This window comes from Populus euphratica, unplaced genomic scaffold (genome assembly GCF_000495115.2).
Source record: "Populus euphratica unplaced genomic scaffold, PopEup_1.0 scaffold250.1, whole genome shotgun sequence".
Lineage (NCBI taxonomy): Eukaryota > Viridiplantae > Streptophyta > Magnoliopsida > Malpighiales > Salicaceae > Populus > Populus euphratica.
The window spans coordinates 521,573-545,641 of NW_011500005.1; the positions used below are offsets into that span (position 1 = coordinate 521,573).

A 24,069-nucleotide genomic window follows, 5' to 3' on the forward strand; every position below is an offset into this window, starting at 1 on the left:
CAGCAGGAAAAGGTCAAGGATCGAGCAAAGTTTGCTGCAGCCAAGGAAGCAGCAAAGAATAAGGGCAAAGCTAAGGTTGGTGAGGATCAAGCCCCACCTGAAGCTCCAAAGAAGTGGAGAGATTACAGCGTTGAGTTCCACTTTCCTGAACCTACTGAGCTTACACCACCACTCTTGCAGCTCATTGAAGTGAGCTTTAGTTATCCAAATCGGGAGGATTTCAAGTTGTCAAATGTTGATGTGGGCATTGACATGGGGACCCGTGTTGCTATTGTTGGACCCAATGGAGCTGGCAAATCCACTCTCCTAAATCTTCTTGCAGGTGATTTGGTACCAACCGAAGGTGAAGTGAGGCGGAGTCAGAAGTTGAGGATTGGAAGGTACTCGCAGCACTTTGTGGATCTTCTTACAATGGATGAAACACCTGTACAATACCTTCTTCGTCTCCATCCAGACCAAGAGGGGCTTAGCAAACAGGAGGCTGTTCGAGGGAAGCTTGGCAAATTTGGACTTCCCAGTCATAATCATCTTACCCCTATTGCAAAATTATCAGGTGGGCAAAAAGCCCGAGTTGTCTTCACATCAATATCAATGTCAAAGCCCCATATTCTACTTTTGGACGAACCCACAAACCACTTGGATATGCAAAGTATCGATGCCTTGGCTGATGCGCTTGATGAATTCACTGGTGGGGTGGTCCTGGTCAGTCACGATTCTAGATTGATATCACGTGTCTGTGATGATGAAGAGAAGAGTGAAATTTGGGTGGTGGAAGATGGAACAGTGACTGCTTTTCCGGGGACATTTGAAGAGTACAAAGAGGAGCTACAAAGAGAAATTAAGGCTGAGGTTGATGATTAAGGTTGCAGTTACAATACTTATTCTTTGCATCGGTAAGTTAATGAGATTTTGCTGGCAGTTGCTGCATTTGTATTGGCTAGTATTATAAATGCATCTTTAATTAAGGCTGAGGTTGATGATTAAGGTTGCAGTTACAATACTTATTCATCATTTAGTGTGATTGCTTGTGTGGCAGAGATGTAGGGAATAAAAGTGCTATCCCCACCTACATTTTTTGGAATGCGAATGACTAAATTGGTTTTAGCGTTTTGCTTGTTTGTTTTAGCGATTTTCTCATCAGTGTCTGCTTTTTATTTACACGCCATTACAATAAGCTTTCATTGGTCAGTGCTGCCCGTGCATGATGTTTTGCATAGGGGAATGATGAGCTGAACTGGTATTTTGATTTCAATTTTCTTTGAACCATTATTTCTCTCTGGTTGTTCCTGTATTCTTTATTGCTTCACTCTCGCATCTTTCCTTTAAATCTCTCCTTTATGGTGATCGATAAAAACTTGAAATGATTCCAGTTTGCAGTTTAGGGTTTAATTTGAAGCTTGTTGGCTCTTCTTTTGTGATGAAAACTTGCTAGTGACATACTTTCTTGACTCTTTACCACTGGATATTGAGATACGCAGTACACATTTCTATGGACATGTTTTGCTGATAAGTTCCTCACTTCACAGCATATTTTATACATCTAATCCAGCTCGCAAGACGTTCAAACTCATCCATGTTGGAGTTTTGCAATATTCCCATTTAAATTTCCTCAAGGTCCAAATCAGGGTTAAGGAGCTAGCTCAGGAATGATACTGTCTTCAACCTGAACTGCATGGGAATGTAGAAACTTGATCTGCATCCCATGATCGAGCATCGTTTATGGAAAGCGCTGAACAACAGCTTGCCTACGGAATTAACCTGGCAAATAGAAGAACTCAGCATGCAGGAAGTAGTTTATGTGGAGATCACAAGTAAAAACGATCGCTCAAGAGCATGCAGCTTCTGGTTTTCTAGTCTTCTAAGCATGAAATTGAAAATGAACTCTCTCAGCGTTTCCTAGAACGGTTCCTGCAGCTTGGTCGCAATTTTCCATTTCCCATGCTCACAGGAGCTGCAATGGTTGCTCCCGGCCGAGCTCATATGACCAAGCTTGATGATACAATAACAAAGGTTAATCACCTGCACATCATAATCGCCTTTTCCCCCCTTCACTAGCCATAAATTTCCATGAAAAAAATTGCCTCTTCATTTCCAATCCAGAAAGACCCAAAATAGTTGAAAGAAGCTTTGGGGATTAAAATAAAAGGTTACTAAAAATTGATGTCGTAAAACGGTAGAATGATGCACAATGGGATTCAACGGGCATCAACAATGAACATCTTGGAATAAGGACACGCTATCTAACAAATAACCCAAGTATAAATTAGAAAACTCTAATACACAGGCAACAGATCCCAAATGAAGCCTTGAGTGGATGGGATGGAAGAGCTCAACCCCAAGCACAATGAATGGTCCATCTGCAAGCATTCACGCAATGACGTGTTCTCCACTCCTCCACGTTAAATGTCTTTGGCAATAAGCACCAACAGTGCTTCGGCAACTTTACTTGTATTCCCCCCCCCCCCAACAACAATTTTACAAGAAATATGGAACGCCTGTCCTGGGCCCTCTCATATGGTTGTTCTCCTCCGTTTCTGTAAAAAACTTCACTTCCCTCTCCTATGAAATGACACAAAAAATGAACATGGATGAACAATATGAATTTCACAAACAGAAAACTATGGGTACAGATGGGGATGATTAAGGAATTTTCCCATTGAAAAATGTACAAGGACATATCCAGTAGTTTCAGATTCATAATAATGTAAGCTGAAAAACAAGGGTTCTGAAAAGGTATTGGGTTTGAAAACATGAAGTTGCAGCAGTGCAGAGCAGCAAATTCATAATTAAGCAATGACCTTTCTAAGCATGTGCATAAATCACCGCATTTAATTAAAAAGGTAACAAAAGAACACAATTAAATATCATTTATCATTGAATAGAAAGGAAGTAAAAGCACTTAAGCTCTTTTATTCTCACTTGTCTATACAATCAAAGTGTTTCCCATGCAATCAATCTGTCCATAAAGATACTATTATTTTCAAGGGCACTAACTAATACGCCATAATAATCAGGATAGGCACAATTCTATAAACTCTGCAACAAAATTGTGGTGTTTTTAGTATATAATCAAATTATCAACAATAAACAAGGACAAACAATATGACTAAATTACAACAGCATTTATTATTAGCATGCGTCCCTTGATCCCACATAAGAACATAGGCAGTATACAAGTCTCCGATACTCACCATATTCTCATTGAAGCTCAATATAGAAGCTACATTTCCACAGCGGTAACAGTAATTTGGTGCAGACCAGACCTGCAAATTTTACAGAACAGGAAAATTACCAAACTGCTTGGATATGTCTGACATCATCAATTCAAGAGGTTCAGGGTCTTTACAGTGACTAAGCCTTTATCTTGAAACATGTACTTGAGACCTTCTTGTACAAGTTGGTGTGCTCGACAAACCAGATCAAGATTGTTAATGTAATTGAACTATGAAAAAAAAGAAAACTAACTGTCAGATCAATATGACATTTGTTTCCAGTGAATGGGACATGTTCCTATTAGAGGCCAGGTTCATTACCTCAGAAGTGACCCTAGACCCAAAAAGCCAACCTGCTCCTCGGGGACTAACTGCCCATGTCTCAATATCTTCAGGATCACTCCACATGAGATCACAGAATGGTCCTTCATGTGGAATTTCACAATTCCGTTCAATTACTCTTATCTGCCATATAAAAGGGAAAATGCAAGATTTTGTATCAGTACCACCCATGAGAACAAAGCAGCAGAAACCTTTATAGACCAACATGCTGTGCGACCAATGGAGACTCTCTCTCTCCATATGGTGTATTGCTGAAATGCACAATTCTTCAGCTATACAAATTCAGGGAAAAGAAAAACACCTGATCGATAGTTCGGATGTCAGGAGAAAGACCACCATGGACACAAAGCACCTAGAGGATAAAAAAACAACATCAAGTGTAACAGGTATTGAAGCAGATGCAAATACAGAGCCATCTACATAAATGAACAGAGATTTAGAGGAAAAGGCTGCAGTATTCAAAGAGCAAGAAATGGGCTGCAGTAGGGGGGTTGCACTTACAGTGCCATCTATAATTGCTGAGAGTGTCAGATAATCAAAAACATCGGTACAATACCGCCAGGCGTTGGCGTTTCCATACTTCCTCTGGCACTCATCATAGAAACCGTATACCTGGCAGAAAAAGAAAGTCATACCTTACAACATAGATTTATAATCCAAAGGGAAATTTTCAAGAAAGCAGGATATCCATCTTGAAAAAATGAGATCATTTGGATTGAAACCCTAGAATTTACGCATTTATTTTCATTGTAGCAGTTCTAAAACTTAAGATCGGGGCTGGATCAGGGGAGATCTGACACACACACACACAACTGTAAAATGATTTTAATGATGTCATCCGGAACTAGCTGAACTGGAGTTTTCCCAAACTTGTTATCAGATTTGACCATACTTGAGGACATGGCTTAAGAACCAAGCAAACTTGAAACCATGACTGGGGAAATAACCTACAACATTTCAGACTCATTGTCTCACAGTTCCTGTATCTGTTATGTATTAAAAACCTCACTAGGAAATGATCCAGCTATTAGACCAGCACATAAGAATGAATATATACATGAGAACCTTGAATTTAAGTTTGGATGAATTAGTTACCAAAAAATTAGCATCTACGAGCAAAATGTGAGCAACCAAAATATGCATGAATTACAGTTTTCCTCATAATTTAACCAAAATAAACCAACCTAAGTGGATTGCCTTGAAACTAAAGTCATCTTAGCAGCCTAACAAACATATTTGGAACCTGAGCAACATCCTAAATTTCCAGATTAGCTCTTGCTTGAGAAAAGTATATCTAATTGCTTCAATATATCACCAGCCCAAGCACATTATTTAACACAATTTTTATCACCATCACTTAATATAGGAAAAATCTAGACTCATCTTTAACTAACAATTTCCAGATTAGCTCTTGTAGTTCTGGAAGAATGTATTTTCCTTCTCCCCCAATAACATTTGGTTATTCCATTATTAGATTACACTTATAGGGACACTTCTTAGCCATTAAGCATCCATCAAGCCAAAAGAGCACAGCCATTCATAACTTAACTCTCCTAGGGGAAACCAGCAGCTTTGACAAAGAATAGTGGAGAGAACATATCACTCTTGCACATGTCATAAACTGTCATGGTGATTGTGTCAAGCTACGCAATAAATAATGATTATGGTCCAGCTTAAACCATACCTGAGTTAGTTGCCTGCTTTCATGATTTCCACGCAAAAGTGTAATATTAGCTGGGTATCTACAAACACAACCAAAAGATATAGAAAACAGCAAAATTAACTAGTAAAAAACATAAGCAAGAAATCTAAGATGCATGCATTATAAAACTTTGTATGTGAATGTTATACCAGCTGGACATAGCCTGACCAGCTTCTGATCTTCAGAATTTGAGCTGCTGAAGTGACCAGGTAACAACTTATACAGGATTTCAAGTTGCCAGGTTAACAAAAACCAAGACGACAAATTCCCATGTGGCCTCTGGAAGCATTGTGAGAATTTGGTCTAATCTAATGGAAGCAATTCTTTTTCTTGCAAAGCTAGGTAAAGTAGTTGTTTTGGCGGGAGGGAAGATACAGGTAGAATCACATAATGGTATAAAAACATAGCAAGAACACTGAATGAGGGCATGAAAAGAACTGTACCTTGCTTTGAGAAGCAAAAGAATAGTGAACACTTCAAGACTATTATAACCTCGATCAACAAAATCTCCCTACAAAAGCATCAAGATTATTGAAGTGGACTCAGATAAAACATAACAAAAAAACAGTTAAAAGAAGCAATGATATGGGGCAAGAGCTTTGGAAAAAAGGAAAAAGGGCAAGATTTATCGTGTAGTGAGTATACAAGATGATTACCATAAAAATGTAATTAGTCTCAGGTACATGACCCCCGGTCTGAAAAAGTTTCATAAGATCGTGAAACTGGCCATGGATATCACCGCAGACAGTGACAGGGCTGTTAACAGGCTGTACATTGGACTCCTCGACGAGGATCTCTTTTACCTGAGTATGAAAAAAGGAAATAGTAGTATTAAATTTCCAGCTATTGTTATATCCAGTAAAAGTAAACTTAAATAACCATAAAAAAACAACGAGTAGTATCAATAGCAGGAAGGGGTTGGCATTGAAAAGAATGAAATAGGAAATGGAGGTGCTGACAGCATTAGAAGTAGTTGGGTTGGAACAAACCGAATCAATCAAGAAGGGTGTAGACCCTAATTCAATTCCATTAGATACTAAAAGCATCGATGTATAGGCTTATTAGAAAGAAAGAAAGAAAGAACTAGGGCAAGAAAAATTATTATAGAGAGTAATAGGCGGAGGAGTATGGAGAAATTACGTATTCGCAGAGAAGCTGAAGATCGTCTTCCAACAGATGCTGTCCTTCTTTCACCTTCGCTATCCATTTATCCAAATCCATCTCTCCTGGTGATCAAGATGATGCTGATTTTACCCTTCTCTCTCTCCCCTTCTAATAATTCAATCAATCCACCAATAATAAACCCTAAACCAGAAGAAGAGGAGAGCGAGCCCAGCACAGCAAAAGCGAAAAAGAAAAAAAAGACCTATCTTAAAAGGGGTTGGTCATTGAATACAAATAGCATAGAGATCTGCTTCGGCTGCTCCAAATACAGTTTTGATTTGATTTGCGCGATATTTTTTATATTCCTTTTTTTTTTTATAAAATACAGGTAATAGTGGTACGGTATAATATACGTATTCCGTAAAAGTACATGGCAGACGCTTTTTCTTAATTAATTCAATTTCTTTTCATTGCCGGAAATAATTCTTTTTTTTCCTTTAAAAAAAAAATGAATGCAACTCTTTCTACCAGCAAAAATCTCACCATGAACTTGCAAATAAGTTGATTTTTCTCTAGACCTAAAGCACTGTATGATTATTATTTAAGACATAAGAGATAAAATATAATAAGAATATAACTATATTTGATTGAAAAAATTAAAATAAATTTAATATGAAAATATTTTCAAAGCTATAAAAATATTTTTACTTGCTGAGAGTCTTTGTGCTTTCTCTCAACCTGCACACAACAAAACTAATTTTATATTTTAAGATTGATCAATTAAAAATTTATATATATATATATATAGGTTATTAAAAAAAAAACATTTTTTAAGATTTTATGTTTTATTAAAAAATAATTTTTTTATATTTTTAGATTGTTTTGATGTGTTGATCTCTAAAATAACTTTAAAAAAAATTTGATATATTTTTTAGTAAAAAATATTTTAAACTGTAATCATTTCTACAATTTTAAACAAGCAATTAAACAACTATGAAACCTCAACTCTTTAAAAAAAAATTATTAATTTTTTCAAAAAAAATTATTAATTTTTTCAAGAAAAATTATATTCTATAATATTTTTATCTTTTTATTAATTTACTTTTTAATAATTTTTATTTTTAATTGATTTTATTTTTTTAACTTTATACGAGATTATTGTCATTTTAAATAAATGTCGCAGTATTTTATTGATATTAAATTCCAAAAATACCTAATTCAATTGAATTCTTTTTAGCTTTTTTATTTATTTAATTTTATAATTTTTTATTTTTTATATTTTGAATATATTTTTGTAGTTATTTTAGTTTATTTTTTATAAAGTTATCATAATCTCAAATAAATATCTAAATATTTGATTAGTGTTCATTTTAAAAGTGTCTAATTTTGTTATTAGATTACAAAGTAAAAAATTATTAAATCTAATAAAGTTTGTAATCTTAATTGTAAGTTTAATGGGTTAAACTTTAAAACTCTGAGTTGATTAAATGACTTAATCTGTAAGCATAGTATGTCATGTTGCAAAACTTGATTGTATTTAATATGTCATTGTTTTAATATTAAAATTAAAAAAAACATTAACTTATTTTTTTAAATCAAACAATATTTTTTTATTAATTATCTAAATTTTTTTAGAGCTTACCTGCTTATCTAGTTCATGTACGGCTTATATTATGAAAATTTCCACATAAATTAATTTTAAATTTGAATTAAATAAAAATCTAAATAAAAAGATTTTAAAATCAACTTAATGGATAAAATCTAATAACAACATCATCGTTATATTTTTTTTCACGTTTTTGTTTTTTTTTCAGCCAAGTATATACGTGTGGTAGCTTAGGACAATCCCAACCATTTTTTTTAGCACAACAAAACAAAAGTGTGCATTAATTAAATATCAAATCACTCCTTTAAAATAAATAAATCAGGCCGGTTGGAACAGGCACGAAGAAAATGAGCTGGGACATAAAATAAAATAAAATTCGACTAACAGCTAGGCCCAATCTAAAACGAATTCGAAGGGCCCAATTAATATTAACATGTCTGTCCATATGGCGGCTCTTCCCTTTCTTTTCCTCGTCTCCAATTTTCCATGAAGCTGCTGCTGCTGCTGCTGCTGGCGTCTTCTTCATCGTTATAATTATAATAATACCGGTTATTCATTTATAATTTATAGCAAGAAAATAAAAGAAAAGTGAAAAGGAAAATCAAAGATGGGTCAAGCTCAAAGCGAGGTGGCACCAAGCGATACAGCAGATCAAATGGAACCCCATTTTTCTTCATCTCCTTCGATGGAATCTCTTCTTGCTGGTATGCTACCTGCCTACCTGCCTATTCCCTTTTCTCTCTTTCTCTAAGCCTTACGCCATGTATATTTGTTTTATCAAGTGAAATTGGTCTTTACCCATACGGTGTTCGTGGAAATGCTCACTACGTATTATTTGATCGAATTCAACCTTGCTTGCAACTGGAATCTTTGTTATACTATTCCCCTCTTCCATTGTAGTAAACTGATTTCTGACCATGGATTATTATTATAATAATGGTTAGTGATTGAATACTAGTTTGATGTTGAATTAGATATCTAGCAGTGTAGAAAATCTTCAAGTTCGCTAGTGCCCTGCTCCTGAATCCCAAATCTATTATCAGAATCTTTTATTCTCTTCTAATATAAACTATCGAAGGAGGGTGCTGCCTATTTTATATACAACAGCTACCGCATTCATCAGTCATCATGTAGGTGTCTGTCAGCTATTTTGATTGCCCCTGATTTCTTTGGATCTAAGCAGGAGCATTGGACCAATTAAGCCAAAAAAGAAGTGATCAGTAGAAAGCCTGCCATATTGGGGTTCCTCTTCTATGATTTTGTACCACCCTTTTACACCGCTTATCTGCCCTTAATTTCCCAAGTTAAGTTGAGACCATGTCTGTGTCTAGTTCCCATATAAACATAAAGTGATATTCGGCTCCAATTTCATTTTATCTATGCGTTGGAATAAAATTTAAAGGTTAAGATGTGAGAGATCCCTATTAGTTATATTAGAACATTGAACCCATTTTTGTGTTCGTTCTTCTTCTTCTTCTTAATAAAGTTTCTTCTTTCATACGAGAAAATAAATATTAGAAATTGATACAACACAATTTGCTGGTTCTTGCTTTTACAGAAGCTGTAGCATATGGAAATGATGAGAATGAGGTTAGTCCGCTCCAGATATACATGAAATTCGGTTCGTCATTTAATTCTAGCTAATCGAGTTCAACTTTGATTTTTCAGTCTCTTGAAGCTAAGGCTCAGAAAGCATTAGAATGCCCATGTATAGCTGATCTACGCAACGGCCCGTGTGGAGTTCAGTTTTCAGAATCATTCTTGTGTTTTCTCAAAAGTACTTCAGAGGAAAAGGTAATTGTAATGAACTGCCACTGATTGCAACCTTTTTAAGCAAGGTATATCTATTGTAGGTGTACTTTTTTTTATCTATTCAGGTATGGGATTTTATTTGTTTCCACTTTCTTTCCTTTTCCTTTTTGTTCATCGTATTCAATTTCATATGCCATTACTAGTAAGTGCATGTTAATATTCTATCGCTGGTACATTGCCAGTGACATGGAAATGAATTTGTTGACGTTCCATAAAGTGTCAGAAACTTTTGAGGAAGTTTTTTTTTTTCCTTCTGCACAGGGCTCGGATTGTGTGCATCCATTTGTGGCTTTGCAGAATTGCATCAAAGCAAAGCCCAACGCTTTTTCTAAGGACATTTTAGAAGAAGCTGAAGAGAAGAAAGAGGAGGAGCCAGCACAGGAATACAAAATTATTCCTCCCATATGGTCTAGAGAATCTCAGAGTCCCAAGTCCAAGCTTTAGGAGACTGAAAATTCACTTTTTCCGAGTCCCGAGTTCTTACTCGCAGGAGTTACTATTTTATCTTTTAAAAAAATCGATCACTGAAATTCCATTTTTGATGACTATGAATGTACTTATGGAACCATACATTGTTGGCTGCTCATCATGAAATCCATCGATGCTCAACCTCACACGACACGAGCAAGCTGATCTTACTGTTCCTTGAATGAATGCCTTAATTGTCATGTAATTTCGTTAACCTCTTTTCTATATGGTTTAGAAAATGGCTTTTGCTGAAATATCACTTTAATTTGTTGTGCAAATTAACACACACACACACTCTTCATCAATATACATTACACATGAACCTTCATCCTGTATTTAGGATCGAGAGAAAATTACTTTCCATTTCTTACTCGTATATCATGTTAGCCAATTATAAGGTAAATGGAAAGAGAGAGCGAAGCCCATAAATCTGTAATGTCAGTCCTTGGTATTGGGGGTGGCCTTTCAAAACCATCAAATCCCCCATGTTAAGTTACCTGTTTGCACATTTATGGTATTTGCATAATTAATTAATATTGAAGACTGAAGATTGGACATGAACTTATTCATCAAATTAATATTCGTTATCTAAATTATATCTTAGTATGAGCAGCTTGGTGCAAAATAAACTATATGAACTTTACGTGGAAATATACAAAAACAACAAACGCTATCCAGATAAAGATTTTTTCATTTTATATATATATATATATATATGATTGTCATGTTCATTAAATCTAAATCATCACATTTAAATTGGAAGAAGATGAATAACTATACGATAAAAATAATAATATTTTCTCATTATTGTTTTATTTTTTCCCATATAATTCAGATTATTAAACTCAAAATCAATGGTTAGATTTGAATCATGTTCCTAAAAGAACATGAAAAGATCCAAATCCAACGATATCTCTGGTCGGAAGCTCTCCTTTAAGGAAAGTTCAATGTCTCAACATCTGCCGGCTCCCAAGATAACAATTGCATTCCGGCGAGGTTGGAGGTGTTACCGTTGTCATTAGGGTGATGCTTCGGGGTCCTAGATCTTTCACCCCTCTAGCAATATACTTGTTTAGCTTTATTTCTGGCAACCCAGCATCCCATCTTTTGAGTTCAATTCCATCGTCAAGTAATCATTCATTCTTTCATGAGGTGTTTTGTATTCTTCTTCTGTAAATGATAATTCTGTTTGGGAAACGAGAGATTGTGCCTTGTCATATTTCTTTGTCAAAAGTGGAAGCTGCTATCATCAGAATCAGTAAAAAGATAAGCAACCATTTCTTCCCCGTCAGCAAAACGCACTTCACAGTTCGAGGAACCTGTGCGAGGGTGCAATTGCCCGGGTTCGTTGGTTGTCGAGCTGGATTAGCAACTTGTATATTCCCAAATTTAGAGCTCAGTCCAAGTTTTTCTAGAACAGTTGAACTAAGGGAACAAAAAAGGACCAGGCAGTAGAAACTCGAAAGCCCGTGGCATCGGTTCCATATCCTAGGCTTTCTGTTCTCCACCCTTTTGCACTGCCAGAAGTGCCCTGGATTGGCAATAAAGTCGTTTGAATATACGAAGACGAAATATCTTTATTGCTTCCTCAGCACTGGTAGCTGTGTGTGCATATATACATCTAATGAAGATACAGATCAAGGTTTGCTGGATTAACAGGTAACAAAAGCACTAAAATTCGCATCTGCATCCTTGATACATGATCCACAAGTTATGCCATCTCCATCCAACTTCATTGAGTAGAAAAACTCTTCTGAAATCTGCTTACCTACTCCACAAAATTGAAGAAGAAGCACACAAGTAAAGATAGTAAAAAAGAACACTGAATGTTAAATTTTCGTCCAGGCGACTCAATTTATTTCGAGGTTAAAACTTAATCTTTGAGCACTGTCTAGCCAAACAGACAGAAATTAAAGCAGCTTTTGACCCTCCAGAGTTCAGCCTGTCTCCAGTTGTACTGAAGTTATAATATACCTTATGTAGTGATAATTTCTTGCTCAATTCTTGTACTTCATGGTTTCCTTTTCAAATCCAATTGTTGGGAATTGCTTAGCGTACTCTTCCACGTCACGACGGAGTTTTGAAATCTCAGATTGAAAGTGAGGAGCAGACTGCGTAGCCAAGAAATCCTTCAATTTCGTCCCTGGTTCACAAAAATTAGTGGCAAGTGATGCCAGCGTCTGTTAGTTAATATAACATTTAGATAATTGGGTCGGTTATAAGTGATATTATATTATTATATTTATATAGATATATATTTATTATTAATAAAAATTTAATTTATTTTTAATATATATATAATAATATTAGATTTATAAATCTAAAACATACTTTTACAACTAGGCCCATCCAACCGGGTAGACTTGGAATCCTAGGTTGAAACTAGGTTGAGTTTATAAAAAAATAAAAATAGTTAAAAACCCGACGAACCTAATGGGTTGATTCTATGACCTGATTGACCTGGCAAGACTCGATTGTAACATGTTGACTATTTTTATTTTTTACCAAAACGATGTTGTTTTAATTTATAAAAAAATTATGGTTGACCCGGGTGACTTAGTCAAAACTTGATGACCTGGTCAAAACTCGTTACCTGAATCTTGGATCAGGTCAATAACGAAACTGGGTTTAAAAATATTAATATAAAGTAATAATAAAGTCTATGTGACATAAATACTTTGCAACAAGAATTATAAAACTGCTACAATTATAAGATTTCTATAATATCAAAATATTGTTCCTAAAATATTTCTAGTCGATGTTCTCTTAAATTCTAAAAAATTATTAGAATCGTTTCTCATAAGTTGTTGTATAAAAAATACTTGAAACTAATATGTAGGTGCTTATCATAAAATATATACATTAAATTAACCCGCATGAGAATTTCATATGAAAATATTATATATATCTATGAAAAGGCTCATGTGACGATTGTATAAGTAATCTTTAGACTTGAAATCACTAAGTTATCTTATATTAGAGAATATTATTTCTTGACCTTATTATATATTATCTCAATTGAGGTAATAAAGAGATAGATAATACGTATAACATGAACTATATAAAGGTACTTAAGTGAGAAAAGATTTATGACCTTAGGTGAATTAAAAAAATATTATATTTATTCTCAAATAATATTGATTAAGAAATCCTTCATTAAAATAAAATGGGATTTAAAAAAAAATTCAAATCTTATTCAAACGATTAATGAATATTATGTAGAGAACATACATGATTTAACATGACATATATATTTCATACTTTAAGGTTAAATAAGAATATTATTGATGAAAAGATATTAATTATATTGAAAAACCGACCACTAAAAGGTTAAGTTATATCATTAATGATTTTTTTAATATTTAGGGAATCATAATAATTGTTAGACGATACATCTAATCTTCAAATAAAAATTAATCAATTGTTAAATTGATAATAAATTAAATTATTTAATTTAATTTAATTATAATTATAATTTATAGTTGTATCAATATATTAGAAACCTAATGAGTCACATACATTAAGAATCATTAGTCAGAAATTAAACTATGATGATTTAATTAAAATATGTTTTAGAAATTAAGGACTAGAATATAATTAATACAAAGATTATATTTTAGATCTAGAAAAATAAAATAAGAACTTGGCGGGGTTAATTTCTAAAATTGCTCTGAATTAATATATAGACATTATTCAGATAAAAAATTGATATTTTTTTTAGTTTATAAGGTTTTTTTTAATTTTTTTTATAAATAATAAACTAATTTCTATGGGATTATTGTTAAAAAAAATATGTAAGTTATAAAATAAAAGGCTAACTTTATTCAAAACCCAATAATAATTTTATTTTATTGTTTCTTACTGTGAATGATATTCTGAACCGATCAATTAGTGGCCAAGAATTACCATGAGCAGTAACGAGATTTAAAGAAGCTTTGGGAGAATGCAACAAAGATGTTGGAGAGGTACAAACCTTTGGTTTCAGCCTTGATCTTCACTGCCAACTTCACAGCGGCATCAAAGAAATCTGCCACCTTAGCGAAATCCTCTTCAACGAATCCCCTAGAAGTAAGAGCCGGCGTTCCTGAAGTGCAGTTGTGTTTATCAAGAAAAGTCGCTCTAAATAAAATCAAAGCACATTGTCATGTCAAGTAAAGGCCCTTACCCATCCTGATGCCACCGGGAACCATGGCAGACACATCTCCAGGAACAGTGTTTTTGTTTGCAGCAATGTGAACAGATTCAAGCACCTTCTCAACTCTGGAGCCATCTATACCCTGCACAAAACAAATTTACGGAAAAAAAGAGATGAAAAGAAAAGGAAGCACCATTTCTCATGTTTAGAACTCAAATAAATCCACGACTAATGGCCTGTTGGTGCAGGTAGTTTCGTCTTAATACACTTTTTACCGCTTGGGCTAATTCACCAGGAACTTCTTTCAAGTGGTCAAACAAGATAGATTAAACATCATCATACCTTGTTCTTCAAATTCACCAAAACTAAATGGTTCTCAGTTCCTCCAGAAACAAGTTCGTAGCCTTTCTCAACTAAACTCTGCAAAATCAGTAACGTCCCAAGCAATTAAAATTCTGAAGTTAACCTGTTAGACCTACAGTCTGATGAGAAAAAGGCTAAATAATTCAAAATTTCCATTTGTTTGAGTGAGAGAAAGTTGTTATATGCTGTCTTTTTGCCATGTCTCATAATCTGATACCTGGGCAAATTTTGCACAATTACTTAGAACTTGCTCTTGATACGCTTTGTACTCTACAGTTGTAGCCTGCATGTATAGAGCAAGGATATATTAGAATAGCTTTTAAATATAAATGAAAAGGTACTAATAAATTGTCTGCTGTGACAATTGCTTCAAGGGAGTAGAAAAGAGCCGAAGCATAGACATTGGCTTTCTTTATCCCTCCCTCCCTCTCTATTTCTTCTTCGTTATTTTTGGCAAAACAAGGGCCAGAAGCCCAGAAAACATACTTAACACGACACAAATGTGGGGTAACAGAGACCTACAATCTTTATCAAGCGAAACACCAAGCTCATCCAGAGGAGAATCTAGGAGACTTGGTCTCACGCCACCGCCAATACTGGCTAATTAAAGCGTTTGCACAATGGTTCCCTTCGCAGAAAATATGCTCTTGGTGGCAGACCTTAGTTTTAACATTATAAAAATTAGGAAGTGCTATAGTGAAAAATCATTTTCCTCCAGAATACCTCTCACATCTGCCTAGTTGTATTGTCCCAACCAGTATCAAAAACTTTGAAAACCTGCTTAGTGCTTCCTGTGCACCTCAGAGGCCAATAGCTACAAGCATAATTCATCACCTCATCAAGGTGCATCCTCCCTTATACTTGTCAATATTAAAGAATGCTTGATATCCTATAAGCTTCAAGAAAATTAATGGCCTACATAGGGATATATAAGACTGCTGAATTCAGTCGATTGGGCACTGCAACTGTTTTGTAACATGTAAAGCATTACAGGAGGATTTTGGGGTGAGTGAGGGATTTAATTCAACTCAACGTGCAGGTCACCAAAACGGAACCTAAGAGAAATGGGTGACTATTATTTCACCAGGAAGGAATTTAGAACTGATGGGAACTATCTTCACTGACCTGTTTCAAAGCAACTGCTAAACCAGCGATTGTGTGGTTGTGTGGACCACCTTGAAGCCCAGGAAAGACAGCTTGATTGATTTTGTCCTCGTAGTCATAGAACACCTTTAGGAAGAGGCCAAAAGACATCTTAGTTCCACTTCAAAGACACGAATATGTAATCATGAAGTTTGATTTTTCAGTTAGTGTCTCACTTCTTTCCCTTGTTTGTTAACCTCTTTTAACCCCTTCCTGAAGAAAATCATTGCCCCACGTGGCCCGCGAAGTGACTTGTGAGTTGTGGTGGTCACTATATCTGCATACTCAAAAGGTGACGGGATGACATCAGCTGCAACCAATCCACTAATGTGTGCCATATCTGCCAACAGTATAGCTTTTTGTTTGTCGCAAACCTGTTAGAGATCAACAGTCTTAAATCCTATAAAACACCAAATGAGCTTACAACTGAAGAAACTCTGATCCATAAATTTGTTTACTGTATTGGTATTAATCTAAAGGATGCTACCTTGCGAATGCGGGCATAATCATATAGTCGTGCGTAAGCACTAGCACCAGCTACTATTAATTTTGGCCTGAAAAGAGTGGCACTTTTCTCCAGCTGCAATATCATAATTTTCACATCAGACATTCATTCCGTGTCACCTAGATAGATATACGCATGGATAAAATACATGCAATCAAATATATGAGGGGGAAAACGTCTTGGTGATGCATAAAATAGTTCTGCATTGCTTATATACACATGAAATCTTCCTATTTATTTGATATATATCACAGCTGTTTGCAAAGACTGGTTCCAAGATTTTCTATGCATGTGGGGTTCAGAAACGGAGAAAAGTTTTAATCCGATGACACCATCTAGAAGCAGGAAACAGAGATCAATAAAGTCTACCCTGATTATTTCGATTTCAAGATAGATTTTTGTGAAGATGAAAGACAATCTTCACAGCTAAAGTATATTTAACTATTAAAAAAAAAAAAAGAACATGATCATGGATTCGTCATGTCTAGTGGTAGATGTTACCTATCATTCTGACTTCTAACTTAAATCAACAACAATACGTCATAACATTATTGAGTTGAGTAGAGTAGAGAAAACAACGATGCTTCGAAGCCCCCCTAAAAATAACCATTACTGGGAAATTATAATAAAATATATATCCAGTTTAGAATGACGTTGGACAACAGTGTACTGTTTACTTTCAACAACTTCTTCTAGTGTTCCATGATTTTCTACAAAAAATCAGTATATAACAAAGAGAGAACAAGGTACCTGATCATAGTCAATATAGCCAGTGCTCTCATTCAATCTGTATGGCATTGTCTCGAAAAATATTGACACTGCAGATATTTTTTTGGTGTCCGTCTGCAAAATAGGGAAAGAAACAATGATATTGTTGTCCTTTTAATTAACCAGAAACATGGCCCTGATAAATTCAGTTCCGTGGAATCACTCGCCGTGTATTTGTTAGCTATCATTCCGAGTATGCATTGATACATATATACTATATGATCTGTTAAAGAAGAGCTCAAAATCTAAACCCAGCAAAGCAAGCAACAAGAATGACCACTTGAACTCCCATTTAATATTATTCTTGGAAATGAAAGAGAAAATTACAAAATTCTTTCTTTCTCTTTCCTTTTCTTCATAGTTAAATCAAACCATCTGGAAGAGGGGAATAGAATGTGTGATTAAATTTCCCGTTTAATTGCATAGCACTGGCAGAATGCATTTCAGCTGCCAAGTTGGGGCTGGCTTCCATCTATGGAAAGCGCAGTCAAGTATGCAAAGGGATCTAAATTATAAAAGGTTCGATCATCTGAAAATACAAGCTTAAATAGGAAATTTACAATATAATAACAGGGGAACATGCTTTTGGATAACAAAAGTGAAAAGGGAAGAAAAGAAAGAACATCGAAGCACCTGATAGCCATGAGAAAGATGGCCTCCATGAGGAAGATCAAGTGCCATGATTCTTTCATGAGGCTTTAACAATGCAGTGTAGACTTGAAAATTAGCTGGAGATCCAGATAGAGATTGCACGTTCACTGCAGCCACCATAAAAGGGAATGCATTCACAAAAGCTCGATCATAAGAGAGAAAAAAGGGGAAAAGGGAGGTGAAATTAAGTAGAAAAAATTTCATACAAGACGAAGTATTGATTCGGCAAAAATCAACTCAGCTCAACCAGAACGTACGGACTAGTAAAAATAAATATTTGAAAAGAAAACAGAAAGCATCAGCTAGTTTTAAGTTTCTCGCAATGATCGTACATAAAGCAGTTGGATGTACCTCCCCATTTAGCAGGATCCAGGCGAAATGCTTCCAGAGCACGCTTCTGACATAACGATTCTGCCATGTCAATATACCTGGAAAGATAAGGAAAGTGAAGAGCAAATTAAAAAGAAAATATCGAGATGATCATGAGCAGATCAGTGGTAGGATAATCAGGAATTGACGTACTCGTTTCCACCATAGTATCTTGCACCAGGGTATCCTTCACTGTACTTGTTGGTCATGACAGAACCCACAGCTTGCATCACTGATACCGAAGTGAAGTTCTCTGAGGGTATAAGCTCAAGCCCCTTTTTCACACAATTATTTTACAAGATATATAATCAGGACTAAAATAAACATTGATTCATAAAAATAAAATTAGCATGTTAATTATTGAGTTTAGTTTTATGTAGCATGTTAGGTACCTTCCATTGCCTAGCTTTCTCGAGCTCAATAATATCAGCAACCTGGGGATCAACAGCCTCTAAGGGTGCGTTCAGCTGCTTTGGCCACTGTTGCAATCAACAATGAACAGCTTAATTAACTCATAATAATTGAAAGATATATATAATCACACGTAAGAGCTAATCTTACGCTGACACCAGGTTTCTCCTTCTCATATACAGCTTCGTTTGGCAAAGAAGACTGCAAAAAACAGAACCAAACATTTCAATTTTCTTTTGAGCTACACTAAACTAAATTACGTGAACCGTTTCGTTGCCTGTTCGGTTCTAAATTAATTTCAGAAAAGATTCATAAATTAGAAGAAGAGGAGGAGGAGGCAGAAAGAGAACCATATAATAGAGGGAGGTGGCTTTGAAGAGAGCAGGGCGAAGGGGCTTGTCAAAGGAAGAGGAGAGACGGCGAAGGGCCATGGTCATTGCCACTGCCATTTCTGGTTCTTTAGTTAAAGAATGTGAAGCTAGCCAGTGATTTCTTTTTCTTAGGAGTTTTGATATTCCTGTGTGTCCTCTCTCCTCTCCGCTCCTCTCCCCTTGGTGACGTGGTTCGTTAATATCAATAATTGTGACATTCTTCTGTTATCACTTATCACTTCATCGTCACTTGTTCACCTAGTGTGTGTCTCAAATCTCAACTCCTATCCACGCCATTCGCTCCCTTCTAATGGGCCCCACCTACCCCTCTTTTGTTTATTTATTTATCTATATAATATTAACAACAATGATAAATAAAATGAATAAATCCTCATGAAACTAATAACTCATCAAATACTTGAAATTAAATTATCAAATTACAAATGAAGTGCAAGTACCTGGTCGTGTACCAACCCGACACCATGGATTTCTATTTTTATTTTAGTTGGAACAATTATGAGAATAGAATTATTATTTCGTTCAACGCGTCTTAGAGTTGTTTAAAAAATTTATACAATCTTTTTTTTCTTTTTTTAATGTAACCCAAGCAAAGTGTCAATTATTATGATTGTATTTTAAATTGTTTTTTATTTAAAAATATATTAAAATAATATAAATTTTTATTTTTTAAAAATTATTTTAACATCAACGATATAATAATTAACACTCTCTCAACAAATTAATTTAAATCAAGAAATTATATTTTTTACCCAAATACTTTTACTTTCACGTTGTAAAAACAAATAACACCTTAATTAATAAAAGAAACTTGGAGTAACAGTGCAGAAATAAACAACTATATATATATCTTTTAAACTTCTAATGTTGTTCTACGAAAAGATACTATACACATAAAATTACATCTTGATAAAAAATTTGGTTGAATAAAATTTGAAAATATATTATTTTACATAATTAAAATTATTAAAAAAAATCTTATCATCTTTATTAAACTAAATATTTATATACTATTTAGAATATTTAGAATATATTTAAAGTTAAATCTAAAATTTTGTTATGATTTAAATTAGACTGAAAACTAAATTTTTCAACATTCCTAATTATATATGATAGATCAAATAGTTCATCCAGATAAGATAAAAAGAAATGATATATTTGAAATTAAAACTAAAAATTTATTAAAAATATATAAAAATTTAAAATTTAAGCTAAATGAGAAATTTAGCATAAATACTTTGTTTTTATTATTTTATTTTTTATTTAATGTTGAATTTTTTAATTCAGGTTTATTATCATTAAACATTATTTAGGGGTGTATTTTATTATTAAATTTATGATAATTAATTATTAATTTAAACATATTAGCTTGAAATTCAAAATGAATCTATTAAAATTAATTAGAAGAGATTATATTATGTTTTTTAGTTAAAATTTTCAACAGTAAGTTGGAGAATAAATATAAGTTTTTTTTAAATTTTTTCGTAGAAAAAAAAATATTTGTTTTAAGGATAAAAATCACAAACTGACTTGTCATAAAATAACTAATTTTGTGTTGTCATTCACGGAGGTTTTTAAATAATAAATTTTTAGTCAAGTATTTTTTTCAATACATTTAGTTTTTTGATACAAAATTATTTTTAAATAAATATTTTATCAAACCTGAATTTTAGAATTTAAAATTATTATCTATTTTGCTAGAGGTTGCTAATTTTCAAAGAAGAAATTTCTCTTTTTGGCTGGACAGACATCAAATATATTATTTAAACAAAGGAGTATATAAATTATGAGCTCCATCTACATAAACCTTCACTATTTCAGTGTTGATAATGGAATGAAAAGACCTTGTTAAATTAAATTCAAGCAAATTACATTCTCTATCAATTTTCATTTTATTTCTTACTGAAATATAAATTTTATCTGAACAGAGAAAGGATGTGAAAAATATATATAACGAGATAAAAAAGCCCAAAGAAGCTTAGTAACAGAGCGAGCAGTGCAGCCCATTGCGACTGAAGCGCGTGAGAGCCATTGGGCCCATGGCCTACGCCTTCCTTTGCTGTCTGCTCTGATTATTAAAACCCACAAACAAAACAGAAACCCACGCTGCCCAGAATCACCTGCATCCCCCAACTCAGTTTTGCATCTTTCCTTCTCATGTTATGGCTTTCCTTGCCACTGCCTCTGCCTCCTCTTCCTGTTCTCAACGCCTAAGAAGTCCCCAACTAACCCATCCCTTGCCTTCTATCTCTAGGCGCACGCCTTCTTTTCGTCTCGTTTCGTTTCCAAACTCTATATCTCTGCACGCACAAAGGGCCGGAGCAAGAGTAGTTGGTGTTGTGGCGGCCGCTGCTGCTGATGGGAAGAGCAGTTCCAGTGCAATCCAAAAGGACAAGAATGGAAAAAAGGAAGAGGAGGAAGAAGAGACGATAGAGGGGGGGGGGGAATTGCCTTGGATTCAAGAGAAAGCTTTGGACCTGGTAGAATTCACAGGGTCTGTCACCCAAGCAATTCCAGGTCCCAGAGTGGGCCAGAGCTCCTTGCCTTGGATTCTCGCTCTTCCTCTCGCTTATGCTGGCATTACTTTCGTTATTGCCTTTGTTAAGACCGTCAAGAAGTTTGGGTCTCCCAGATACAAGCGCAAGAAACTGGTTGCTTCCTTTTTTTTTTCTTTTTTTTGCATTTTCCTAGCAATAATTCCTTATTTTACTACTTATGAGGTGCTTGTGATTATTCCAATTTTGACCATACTTATTTCATTTCAGGTCAACAAAAATGCTATGCTGTGCAAATCCATTGATGAATTGTTTCAGAAAGGAGGAGGAGGAGAAGTAGGAGCAGATGCATCCCAACAACATGCAGCTCTCGAAGGAATGGAGAAAAGGGTGTGACTCACATAACCCACAACTTAAAAGTTTTATTCATGGATCATACTTTAACTGCCCAAAAGTTTTACATTTGAAATGAGCTCAGGTTTTCATTGCATTTGCATTTGAAAGTGATATAGTTTCGTTGTTTAAAGCCACGGAAATGTCTCATCTTGAATTAACTCGGTCCCATTTAAAGGGTTTTTTTTTCTCCAATAGAATTTTTGTTCTAGCTAGAGGTCTGTCTGGTGACGGTTCATTCTTTATCCTCTACCATAATAATTTGGTGCATCTTCTCCACTATCATTTTGGTTTTGATGGCAATTGCTAATTCATATCCAGACAGGTTTTACCATGGTGGATATTGTGCGCAAGTACATTCGTTATGCTTTGAATGAGAAACCATTTAATCCGGAACTAGTTGCCAACTTAATCCAGCTCAGGAAAGCTTCGATGTTGGATGACTCCCAGGTTGCTGAACTTTTGAATGAGATCTCAAGACGAATTGTTCGGGAGAAAGGTAGTTCTTTATGGCATTACTTATTCATCCTGGAAATTCTTTAGGTCGAACATCGAATTATGACCCCTGTTCTCCTCTTGATTTGATTTGTAAGGATCTTCGAGTTCATTCAGTAGTTGCTCGCTTGAGGCTTGTTTGAGTATAAGGATGCAAAAACATGTTTAGCATGCTGAAATGTTAATTAGAGCTGTTCATGTTTCGACTTCTTTACTCTCGACAATTGGTTCTTGGTTCTTTTAATTTTTATTTGAGTGTGAGGGGGTTGTTGGAGTAGGGGGATGGGGGTGGGATTGTAATGTGTATGTTGTGTCCAAAGATATAGGTAGTTTTTACCAATTATCCTAAAAAGGAACGAAGAAAATGATAGTTAGGTTAAAAAGACCTAATTTTCAGCGCTCTGATTTTGTTTTCTGTGCTTTCAGGCCCAGTTGTCATGAATATGTCAGGGTATTCTGAAAAGGGATTTAAGAGAAAACTTGCAGTGCAGGCCCTTTTTGGCAAGGTCTTCTATTTGTCTGAGGTGAGCGGTTGAACAGTTAGCTGTTAATAGCTTTCGCTAGCTTATATTTTTATTTCAGATTTCACAGCTTTTTTTCCTTCTCCATCTTTACTGCTTTTTTGAATTATTGCATCTAATCTGCCTAACCTTTAGAAGTGATTCATGAGATCATGGAAATAACATAATTCATATTACCGTAGTGGCCTCAAGACATTCATTTGCTTGTAGCTCTTGGATTGTCAGCACTGATTAGTTCATTCCAACCCCCAATGAACTCCATCGGTTGCTTCAAGAGCTTTATTGTACTTGAAACTAAGAGATGGACTTGTTTTTATTTGGCTGCTATCTAAATTTATTGAACTGGTTGTGTTTTTGTTTTGCTTTTGGACCAGCTGCCAGAGTTCTGTTCAAGGGACAGCTCCTTAGTCGTGAAGGAAATATTTGGGGTTGCAGAGTATGCTTTTCATTCACGAACTTTTACTATCCATTTGATTATTTTGTAGAAAGTTGAAAATGATGGGAAGAGTTGTATTTGAGCATTTCCATTATCCATGGTCTGTTAACAAATGAACACTAACAACTTTTTTTCGTTCTTAACAGTGAAGATGCTGACAAACTTCGTTTGCACGCTCTTTCTGAAGCTGGTGATATGGATTCACTTGAGAAGATGGTTGATGGTTCAGATTCAGAAGATTCCAATGAGAGAACATCGAATGTTCCTTGATTTGCATTAGCAGACGTAGAGAGTTAGTTGCAGAGAGATGTAAAATTCTGGGGAGTGTAAGAGGGGATTTGCATTAGTTAAGTAGATGTAACCAAGATTGTCTGTGTATTAGTGGTTTTACTTGATGATCATGTAAACCAAATTTTGATGGCACATAAAATCCTTTTTTTCGTTGAAAGGTGCATTTGATATTGTGCAGGAGGTTGTTGTAGACAAAATTTTATGCGGTTGAAAGATGGATTGAGTATTGATTGATGAAATCTGAATCATTGTGATTCTGAATTCTGAACCTTAGTCATGGTTTGTTTTTGCAGGAGAACTGAGCAATTCCTCCATCTATGAGAAGCTATCTGTTTCTCCGACTTTGGTACAGGGCAATGGGCTGATTATCGTTGGTTTTCGTTTTTTTTTTTTTTTCCCAATGAAAAAGCCATTTGCAGTTACTAGAAGCCATAAGATGGGATCATTATGCTTACAAT

At 34.8% G+C, this 24,069-nt stretch overlaps 5 protein-coding genes across 6 annotated transcripts in view; 3 read left to right on the forward strand and 2 right to left on the reverse strand.

Moving 5' to 3' along the window:
- Nucleotides 1-2,024, forward strand: part of LOC105141143 (ABC transporter F family member 4-like) — a 3,985-nt gene extending 1,961 nt beyond the window's left edge. Inside the window, exons 3-4 of the mRNA XM_011048266.1 lie at nt 4-893; nt 1,626-2,024. Coding sequence (XP_011046568.1) covers nt 4-861 — 858 coding nt within the window. The 3' untranslated portion in view covers nt 862-893; nt 1,626-2,024. The remainder of the gene's footprint in view (nt 1-3; nt 894-1,625) is intronic.
- An 88-nt stretch (nt 2,025-2,112) lies between these two features.
- On the reverse strand, nt 2,113-6,703 carry LOC105141144 (phytochrome-associated serine/threonine-protein phosphatase-like). Its single transcript, XM_011048268.1, has 10 exons — nt 6,397-6,703; nt 5,913-6,059; nt 5,700-5,767; nt 5,239-5,296; nt 4,056-4,166; nt 3,856-3,906; nt 3,534-3,677; nt 3,347-3,442; nt 3,192-3,263; nt 2,113-2,559 (listed from the first exon to the last, which is right to left on the reverse strand). The coding sequence occupies exons 1-10, from the start codon at nt 6,475-6,477 to the stop codon at nt 2,476-2,478; spliced, it is 912 nt and encodes a 303-aa protein (XP_011046570.1). The 5' UTR covers nt 6,478-6,703; the 3' UTR covers nt 2,113-2,475.
- Nucleotides 6,704-8,440: 1,737 nt separating this feature from the next.
- On the forward strand, nt 8,441-10,449 carry MIA40 (Cox19-like CHCH family protein). The gene is made up of 4 exons (XM_011048269.1): nt 8,441-8,670; nt 9,525-9,556; nt 9,635-9,760; nt 10,040-10,449. The coding sequence occupies exons 1-4, from the start codon at nt 8,574-8,576 to the stop codon at nt 10,220-10,222; spliced, it is 438 nt and encodes a 145-aa protein (XP_011046571.1). The 5' UTR covers nt 8,441-8,573; the 3' UTR covers nt 10,223-10,449.
- A 1,348-nt stretch (nt 10,450-11,797) lies between these two features.
- Nucleotides 11,798-19,184, reverse strand: LOC105141146 (serine hydroxymethyltransferase 1, mitochondrial-like). 2 transcript variants are annotated; one of them, XM_011048271.1, is made up of 16 exons: nt 18,942-19,184; nt 18,742-18,792; nt 18,573-18,659; nt 18,334-18,455; nt 18,163-18,239; nt 17,794-17,918; nt 17,143-17,235; nt 16,375-16,467; nt 16,064-16,261; nt 15,870-15,974; nt 14,962-15,027; nt 14,724-14,801; nt 14,412-14,523; nt 14,220-14,330; nt 12,221-12,389; nt 11,798-12,017 (listed from the first exon to the last, which is right to left on the reverse strand). In XM_011048271.1, exons 1-15 carry the CDS (start codon nt 19,038-19,040, stop codon nt 12,244-12,246), a joined length of 1,563 nt encoding a protein of 520 aa, XP_011046573.1. In that variant the 5' UTR covers nt 19,041-19,184; the 3' UTR covers nt 11,798-12,017; nt 12,221-12,243. The 2 variants fall into 2 exon arrangements, with proteins under 2 accessions (XP_011046573.1, XP_011046572.1); XM_011048270.1 differs by having other exon boundaries at nt 11,798-12,014; nt 18,942-19,183.
- A 1,887-nt stretch (nt 19,185-21,071) lies between these two features.
- Nucleotides 21,072-23,868, forward strand: LOC105141147 (ribosomal RNA small subunit methyltransferase J). Its single transcript, XM_011048272.1, has 6 exons — nt 21,072-21,631; nt 21,746-21,865; nt 22,190-22,367; nt 22,790-22,887; nt 23,259-23,320; nt 23,467-23,868. The coding sequence occupies exons 1-6, from the start codon at nt 21,143-21,145 to the stop codon at nt 23,588-23,590; spliced, it is 1,071 nt and encodes a 356-aa protein (XP_011046574.1). The 5' UTR covers nt 21,072-21,142; the 3' UTR covers nt 23,591-23,868.
- The last annotated feature ends 201 nt before the right edge of the window (nt 23,869-24,069 follow it).

Coding starts and splice junctions, on each gene's coding strand:
- LOC105141147 (XM_011048272.1), top strand. CDS start 21,143: ATGGCTTTCCTTGCCACTGCCTCTGCCTCCTCTTCCTGTTCTCAACGC. Junction 22,368..22,789: donor ACGAATTGTTCGGGAGAAAG/GTAGTTCTTTAT, acceptor CTGTGCTTTCAG/GCCCAGTTGTCATGAATATG. Junction 23,321..23,466: donor GAAATATTTGGGGTTGCAGA/GTATGCTTTTCA, acceptor CGTTCTTAACAG/TGAAGATGCTGACAAACTTC.
- LOC105141146 (XM_011048271.1), bottom strand. CDS start 19,040: ATGGCAGTGGCAATGACCATGGCCCTTCGCCGTCTCTCCTCTTCCTTT. Junction 17,919..18,162: donor GGATCCTGCTAAATGGGGAG/GTACATCCAACT, acceptor TGGTGGCTGCAG/TGAACGTGCAATCTCTATCT. Junction 12,390..14,219: donor GATCAAGGCTGAAACCAAAG/GTTTGTACCTCT, acceptor TTTGTGAACCAG/GGACGAAATTGAAGGATTTC.
- MIA40 (XM_011048269.1), top strand. CDS start 8,574: ATGGGTCAAGCTCAAAGCGAGGTGGCACCAAGCGATACAGCAGATCAA. Junction 9,557..9,634: donor ATGGAAATGATGAGAATGAG/GTTAGTCCGCTC, acceptor TTGATTTTTCAG/TCTCTTGAAGCTAAGGCTCA. Junction 9,761..10,039: donor AAAGTACTTCAGAGGAAAAG/GTAATTGTAATG, acceptor CCTTCTGCACAG/GGCTCGGATTGTGTGCATCC.
- LOC105141144 (XM_011048268.1), bottom strand. CDS start 6,477: ATGGATTTGGATAAATGGATAGCGAAGGTGAAAGAAGGACAGCATCTG. Junction 6,060..6,396: donor TTCAGCTTCTCTGCGAATAC/GTAATTTCTCCA, acceptor TTTCATACTCAG/GTAAAAGAGATCCTCGTCGA. Junction 2,560..3,191: donor TGAGCTTCAATGAGAATATG/GTGAGTATCGGA, acceptor GTCATTTCATAG/GAGAGGGAAGTGAAGTTTTT.